Source organism: Eschscholzia californica, unplaced genomic scaffold (assembly GCF_041429995.1).
Source record: "Eschscholzia californica isolate CP2 unplaced genomic scaffold, dmEscCali1.0.p SCAF_1, whole genome shotgun sequence".
Classification (NCBI taxonomy): domain Eukaryota; kingdom Viridiplantae; phylum Streptophyta; class Magnoliopsida; order Ranunculales; family Papaveraceae; genus Eschscholzia; species Eschscholzia californica.
Genome location: NW_028238198.1, coordinates 71,821,660 through 71,829,843, shown reverse-complemented (window position 1 = coordinate 71,829,843; position 8,184 = coordinate 71,821,660). Strand labels below are relative to the sequence as shown.

Genomic DNA, 8,184 nt, shown 5'->3' with positions numbered 1-8,184 from the left:
CAAGTACCCCGGTCGGGATTCGACCGGGATATTGCCGGGCATACTATCATTTTTTCTACTCGAAAGTCACAAAAATGCAATCATTGAAGATAAATGTATAGTTCTTTTTTTTGGAAAAGTAATTTCATTACTAGACCAAAAGGCTAGTGTCAAATACAAATGAAGTTCAAACAAATCTACTCATGCTCTCCAGAGTCCGAGGGCTAAAAGTTTAAGAACAACATTGTCAGGGATGTAAGGCAGAATAGGTTGTCATGCGTAAATGGTCAGCGTCATTCGAACCCTTGACCTCTGAAGAGTATTAATAAAAGTTACAATTGCATAAAGCTATGGTTGATTTTCTTTTGTTTTCATTAATAGTATATAGGGTTGATTGTTTTGTCCACCCATAAACCCCACTATTATATAGGGCACCCACCAATTTACCACTACCATTTTATTGCTAAACTCATTACCACTACTTTTTTTTTTTTGCAAGATTACCACTACCTAAAATGTCACTAAGAGCACACCTGAAAAAAAGATTATACAACATTTACATGATAAGTTATTAATTAATAATCATTAAATATATTTAGCAAATTATACCCATCTCTAAAACAAATAAAAAGTAAGAAAATTTTCAAAAGCTAATCTATTGACAATATTCTAATTTAAACCAAAAAGTCCATCATAATATATAAAAATTCAACTAAAATAAGTCACCTTCACTTCTAATAACCTATCATCCATTAAAATCCCACTTACAAAAAATCTAAATTCAATAAAATAAATTCAAACATATTAAATTCAATTCAATTTGACTTTAAAATAAAATAACAAATTATATGAGTGGGTTTTACATAGTAAAATGATATTACATCATCAATCCATTCTAGAAAGTTAAATTATATATAGATAGATTTGGATGTTGTAAGTCTAAAAATAGGGTCGCTTTCAACAAAAAAAAAAAAAAAGTCTAAAAATAGGGCACCTTTTTCAAATCCTCTGCAGAAGAATGGCATCATCAACCATAAGGCTGCCCTAACTCTGTTTTATTCAGACGTCATTACTTCTGAATGAAGAATTAGTAATTTCTTATACAAGATAAGGGTATTTACGGTAGAAAATAAATAACCCCCTTTGGGTGGACTTGTAATTTGTTAATTAGATTAGGGGTCTTCTAGAAAAGTAGATCATTTTGAAGAAGGAAGTTAGGGTTTGGTGGGTGTTTATTGAGAACTTGTCGAAGAAAGTGTGTTTCAGTCGAACACTTCGCTAAAAAAAGGTGAAAAGATCAAACAGATGTTGAGGAAGCTAGGGTTAGGGTTTCATTTTAAGCGTTTTCTTTGCTATTGAGAGGTGTTTGTGAAGGAAGAGGGAGAAATCTGATTTTGAGTGAAGAAGTCAGTTTAAGGATAAGGCTTTCTAGAGAGAGTTGAAGGAATCTCTCATCCGTCTGAATTTCCCCAATTTCTCCAAAAGAGAGAAGGAGGATGGGTTTGGGTTTATTTCTGTGCCAATAAATTTCACCAGAAGTGAGTATTGAGACCTATTAATGTTTGTTAGAAAATCAAATCATGCATTTTCATTATCTGAATCAGTAGAAATTCATTTTCTTTCCTGAATTATTGCATGCTAAGTTGATGAATTATAATTGAATTAGGTTACCTTAATTGTATCTAGTTTTTATGGATTGTGTGGTTCTTCTCAATTTTATTTGAATTTCCTTGTTTGAACACTGATTATCTGATGATTTTGTGCATTGGGGATCTTAAATTTCAATTTCAATGGCTGGCCATTTGGATAGTTTTTATGACCCATTTATTAACATTGCCTGGTAGATTTATTGTTGTCAATACCTCAACTTTCTTTGTGAAATATATTAATTCCTTTGTTGTTTATCGACTTGTTGAATTGTACAGTAATCTCAATCAATGCCAAAATTACAGGAAAATGGTTTTGCTTAAGGAAAAGGTTTTCCATTGATCAAAGTACGGTATAAAGTGGTAAAAACGGTTGTATTGATCAAAATAGAGTAAAAAACGGTTGTATTGATCAAAATAGATTAAAAAAGCGACCGCCAAAACGGTCGGACACACATCCGTGTAAAGATAATTAGGATATGTGGTCAAAATCCTAACAACGTGTAGTTTTTGATAAAATGGTTGTTATTTTCCGTATACCTCAGCACTTTAATACTAATTATACCCTCCTTTGATGTGAATTTTTGGTTTCGGCGATGTGAAAAAGGATTACCTTTTTAGTAAGCAACCATTAGTTTGACGCCTCTTTCCTCCTGTATGGTTTCTTCCTTACCCATGTCCAGCCAAAACCCCTCTCTCTTGAATTCCGTGTGCGTCTCTTTCTACCTCTCTCATTAATATGTTATTTCTTTATGTAGCAACAGATTTAGCTAAGGTTCGAGGATTTGCCGGCCGAAATCCATCGTCTTTTAGCTGGGATATTTTGGTCGGTTTTGTCAACTTCTTTAGCTCAGATAGGGTTTTCAAATCTGTTACGTTCCCAAAAACTGTCAGAATTTTATTGACCAGTTGATTGAGAAGTATTATAAATCTGAACTGTGTATAGATAGATATGATGAGTTGATGGTGGAATTTGGCATCTATCAGCTATTTATTTAAATTAACGTTCATTTTTTGAAACACTAATTCAAAACTGTTTCAGATTAAGGAACAAATTCCTGAGATATTTTGGGTTCTTATGAAATTGAAAATTTTGCCTTGTTCATGCAGATTTTCTATTGGATTGGAGAAGTGGGTCTCTGTGGTATGCCGACGCAAGAGTATGTACTTCCATTTGAATTGAGTTGATTGTTGTTTAACTCGTTATAAAGCTTATCGAGAACTTAGGGTTGCAGAACTCACTTTGGGTTTCCCGAACACTGAATGGAGGGAAAGTTTGAGGTTTTATTTTTGGGAAAGAAAATTGTGGGGAAATATTTATTGGAGAAACTTGAGCTTAAAAGGAATTTTCATTTGTTTAGTAAGTGAAGATGGAGTTTGGTTTCACGCCCAGAGAAAAAGGAATAAGTTATTGGTCTTCTTCATCTCTTTCACCTCAGATGGATTGTTTCATGGCGATGGAAGGCAATTCAAGTAACCAAAATGCTCTGGATCCATTTACTAGTTTCTCAGAGATTATGAATTTTGATTATGTTGATTTTGGTAGTAGTCCATCATCTATGGTTTCACCAGTAAATGATAATAGTTTTGTAACTTTTAGTCCTCTGAATTTCAATGCACAAAGTTCCTCTGCTTTCCCTATGATCGATGGTGGCTCTCCTGATTTGGGTTTCTCCAATTGTGGTGATAAAATGGTATTTCAACAAACTGATACCCAGATTGATTTTCCACACAATCCTACAGAAAGAAATGATTCTCGTGTAAAAGTAAGCAATGAATCTTTTCAAACAGCCAATGTCATGGATACGGCAATTGGAATGATTCCTAGGCCTCTTGGATGGACATTTGCTGAAAGGATGCTTAAGGCTCTTGGAATGTTCAAAGAATCATCTGGAGTGGGGATTCTTGCTCAAGTTTGGGTACCTCTAAAACAAGGAAATGAGGTTGTTTTAAGTACTTGTGAACAACCTTATTTATTAGATCAAATGCTTGCTGGTTATCGTGAAGTATCGAGGTCTTTTACTTTTCCTGCTAAAGAGAGACCTGGTACATTTCCTGGGCTTCCTGGACGGGTGTTCATCTCTAAGTTGCCCGAGTGGACCTCAAATGTCATGTACTACAACATGGTTGAGTACTTGCGGGTAAAACATGCAATTGACCATGAAGTTCGTGGATCCCTTGCCTTGCCAATTTTGGACCCCGAAGAGGGCTCGTGTTGTGCTGTATTGGAGCTTGTCACTGTCAAAGAAAAACCTAATTTTGATTTAGAGATTGAAAATGTTTGTCGTGCTCTTCAGGTCAGAAATTCTCTTCCGTATACTTATATTTCATATTAATTCTCTTCTAGGTCAATGAACTGTGACCATTCATCATTGGATACTTGGCTTGAAGTTGAACCGTCAAGAATCTTGCTATTTCGGTTGTTCGCTTAAAAGGATTCTGCAAACATCATCTGTTTCAGTGTTTCATAAAAGACGATTATTCATTTATCTTAACCTTGTTATTTTGCAGTCGGTTGACTTGAGGACCATCACACCGCCTCGGTTTCAATCACAGGTACTTATTGACGCTCTTCTTGGTCGTTAACATCATCAAAGACTATTTCTCTTTAAAATTTTGTGATGTATAAAGATTCTCGACACTTATCTTTTGGATAACTATTCTTTTCTAGTGCTTCTCGAAGAACCAAAGAGCTGCCTTGGCTGAGATAGTCGACGTTCTAAGAGCTGCTTGTCATGCGCATAGGCTACCACTAGCCTTGACATGGATTCCATGTCGATACCCTGATGGCACTAACAAAGGATTTACTGAAGTTTGTACAGGAGAGGGTAAGATTAATGCAGAGAGAAGTATACTATCTCTTGAGGAAACTGCATGTTATGTGAATAATACAGAGATGCAAGGGTTTGTGCATGCATGTACTGAACATTTCCTTGAGAAAGGGCAAGGAATTGCGGGGAGAGCACTTCAATCCAACCATCCTTTTTTCTCCCCTGACGTGAAAGATTATGATATAAGAGATTATCCTCTTGTACATCATGCACGCAAGTTTGGTCTAAATTCTGCTGTTGCTATCAGGCTAAGGAGTACTTACACGGGAGATGATGATTTCGTATTAGAATTCTTTCTCCCTGTCAATTGCAGAGGGAGTCCGGAGCAACAACTGCTGTTGAACAGCCTCTCCAACACCATGCAAAGGGTCTGCAGGAGCTTGCGAACAGTCTCAAGTGCCGAATTAGATGGAATTGAAAACGCTAAGTTAAGAATTCAGAAGGGAGCAACACCGAATTTGTCATCAAACTTTCTGTCTAGGAAATGCTCTGACTTGGAAAGGGGGGTCTTGCACTTTCCCAATGCTATGACTGACAACATGGATGCAGATGGTTCACAAGATCAGGTGATGATTGTTTCCTTTTCGTGTTTTGGACGTCATTGTGGAAAGTCACCAAAGTTTTTTCTTGAAACATTTCTTCTGTATGCAATTGAATGTGGTCGTCCAATTTGGTAAAAATGGTTTCGACTTTCAACTCGCATCATACCTGGAACATGAATAGTGACGGGAGGAGTACCATCTGGACCTTTTTTAAACTATTACATCTTTATGGGATTTTTGTTTTCCAGATTTCCTGGAACTGAGTGCTTATTCAGAAACATATTTCTTCACGCTGAAGTTCAGTTATAATTTTTTCACAAGTTGATCGATAATTATCTGAAAAGTTCACTCACTCCTTCTGCTAGTTATATACACGCAACTTTGTATATAATAAATGCTTCAATAAGCTGACTTCTCTTTTCATTGATATGCAGGCAATAACTGGGTCAAAGAGGCAGAAGGAAAAAAAACTAAGTACAACAGAGAAGAACATCAGCTTAAGTGTTCTTCAGCAGTATTTTTCAGGAAGCCTCAAGGATGCTGCAAAAAGCATTGGTGGTAAGAAATTTTTTTTACATTGATGTGTTCATTATCATTAATTCAATAACATGTTAATCTACGCGTAGGAGTTGAAACAGGTCATTTGTGATCTTTCAGAGTTCGTACAGTACAGATGGGTATGTGATATGATCATATCATTTCATTGGTCGACATTAGATACTTTCTGAGGATAAAATAATTCTCATCTAGAAATCTGTCTTAAACTCTCTAGATTAACTAAAACAAATTATTCAGTAATAAGTTAAAAAAATTTTGTGCGAGGCTCCAAAACCTGTTTATTGGTAAACAACTGACTGAGAATCCTCTCCTAATGGTAAGTTCTTATTCTTAAGGAATAAGGAATTAGAGATAAACTCTAAAAGAAATAAACTTATCTTAATTTAAGAAACATAAACAACTAATTAAATAAAAGAAATAGAAAATAGCCCTTTTGTTGTGGTTTGTGCAAGTGGCTGTTAGGCTATCCTTGGATCTTCACTGACCACGATAAATGTTTAACTCGCGTCTTTACAGTGTAATACATCACTGAACTAGATTCTTCCAGCATGAGTGGGAAATTGTTCCTTACTGAACAAAAAGAAAAAAGGTCTTAATTTCTAGGGTTTCATTGGCATATTCTACACAAAGTATGTTATGGCGTGTCTTGCTTTTTCTATGTAACATGGACTGTAGTAAATGTATCTGTAGCAGACACCTGTACGAGGTAAGACATGGCAAGTGGAAGAGGCTGGTACAGGACTCCATAGTACATACATAGTTTCTTGTTGTAGTCATTAATTCTTTCACTTGTCACTTGTGATTTTTTTTACTTTTGACACATCTTTCGGAAGAGTGGTATTGTATGGTCCTAACATGATGGCGTGAAAGTTTACAGAGAGATGTTCTCATGTACTTGCAAGTTTGTACATCATACATTCATACCTATAGAAGTAAATGGTGTCCAAGTATTTGATAAGCATATCCGAGTGTTGTAAAATAGTTTACTTATTATTGGACAACGGTTTGCCATTGATAGTAGTCCTGACTCTGAACTTAATTCTTTCTGCAGTTTGCCCTACTACTCTGAAAAGGATATGTAGACAACATGGGATTTCTAGATGGCCATCTCGCAAAATAAACAAGGTGAACCGGTCATTAAGGAAAATAAAGACTGTAATCGACTCAGTCGAAGGAGTAGAGGGAGGGTTGAAGTTTGACCCCATCACTGGGAATCTTGTTGCAGCAACCACCATGTCCTCAGACATGGAGATGCAGAATAGTTTTTTTTCACACAAGACACCTAGAAATTCAGACTCGGGATCCCAAGATGTGATTTCAGTACCTTCAGCCCCTTACATGGAGTGTGAGAATTCTACTGTGAAGTTGGAAAGGGATGGCTGTTCATTCGAAGGACCCCAACTTGGTAATGTAGGTCATATGGTTCTTCCTCAGACTCGCAATTTAGAAAGAGAATGTGCAAATATTTCTCTAGTAGAATGTGTTGATGGTATTAAATTCGGTGCACTGGACACTGGATCTTTACAGCGAGTTGACTTTGAGACAATGGCATGGGGATCTTGCGATGATATCTCTCGGAGATCTTATTCTGCTAAGCAGAGATGTGCAGGCTGGATTTCGAGTAATGGTGGTTTGACAAATATGGAGAATTCCAACTGTCAGTTTACATCTCAAAGCTCAATTTCTATGTTAGCAGTCGATGAGATGGACGGTTATGATGGTGTAGTTGAACATAATCAACCAACTTGTTCAGATGTTACAGGTTCATCCAATGGTTCAGGTTCAATGATAAATGGTTGCACATCAAGCTCGTTCCATACACAGAATACATCGAAAAGCAAATCATCGACGAGAGACCGCGAATCTGCAATCACAGTCAAAGCTACATACAAAGAAGATACAGTGAGATTCAAGTACGAACCTTTCACTGGATGTCATCAATTGTTTGAGGAAATTGGAAAGAGATTCAAAATATCAACGGGTACTTTTCAGCTCAAATACTTAGATGACGAGAAAGAATGGGTGATGTTAGTAAGCGATTCCGATCTTGAGGAGTGCGTGGAAATATTGGAGTGTATTGGGTCAAGAACTATGAAGCTCATGGTTCGTGATGTCACTTGCGTAATGGGTAGTTCAGCCAGTAGCAATTGCTTGGGGACATGAGTGGTTCGATGGCGTAATGAAGCAAGAATCTGGTCCATCCGGTAAAAATCATATCTTTCTCTTATCTTGTTTGAATGTCTGTAACCAGGAGAAAACAGCTAAAGTGGAAGTTGGGGAGCCTGATAGTTGTAAAAAATATAGATATGTACATTCTTGTAGAAGGAGCTATGCCAAATCATGTTGTTGTTCACACGGTTGGCTGTATAGGAACGAACAATAAGAACCTGAGTCCAAGTTCGAAGGAATATAATCGTTTTTTTTCTTCTTTTTTCTGTTCTTGCAAGGGTTTTCGTCTTTGATCTGTACTTAGGGGTAATGTGTTTTTTTGTGTTTCTCATGTGGAAGAAGTTTTGTAGGACAGTTACTGCAAATTGAAGGGCACCCAAGCTGAAGAACTATTAGGCCATGTCTGGCGTGCATGACATATTCTGTAACTTGGTGTTTCGTTCGAACTAGAATACGAGC

General features: G+C 36.6%; 1 protein-coding gene across 1 annotated transcript; it reads left to right on the top strand.

Annotated features, from left to right (window-relative positions):
- The first annotated feature begins 1,025 nt into the window (after positions 1-1,025).
- Positions 1,026-7,980, top strand: LOC147568854 (protein NLP9-like). The gene is made up of 6 exons (XM_086655250.1): positions 1,026-1,517; positions 2,736-3,922; positions 4,137-4,181; positions 4,297-5,022; positions 5,433-5,556; positions 6,608-7,980. Exons 2-6 carry the CDS (start codon positions 2,996-2,998, stop codon positions 7,717-7,719), a joined length of 2,934 nt encoding a protein of 977 aa, XP_086511376.1. The 5' UTR covers positions 1,026-1,517; positions 2,736-2,995; the 3' UTR covers positions 7,720-7,980.
- Positions 7,981-8,184: the final 204 nt, after the last annotated feature.

Excerpts from the sequence above, each read along its gene's own strand:
- LOC147568854 (XM_086655250.1), top strand. The coding sequence starts at position 2,996 with ATGGAGTTTGGTTTCACGCCCAGAGAAAAAGGAATAAGTTATTGGTCT. Across the intron at positions 4,182-4,296 it reads CGCCTCGGTTTCAATCACAG|TGCTTCTCGAAGAACCAAAG; the intron begins GTACTTATTGAC and ends ATTCTTTTCTAG. Across the intron at positions 5,023-5,432 it reads CAGATGGTTCACAAGATCAG|GCAATAACTGGGTCAAAGAG; the intron begins GTGATGATTGTT and ends ATTGATATGCAG.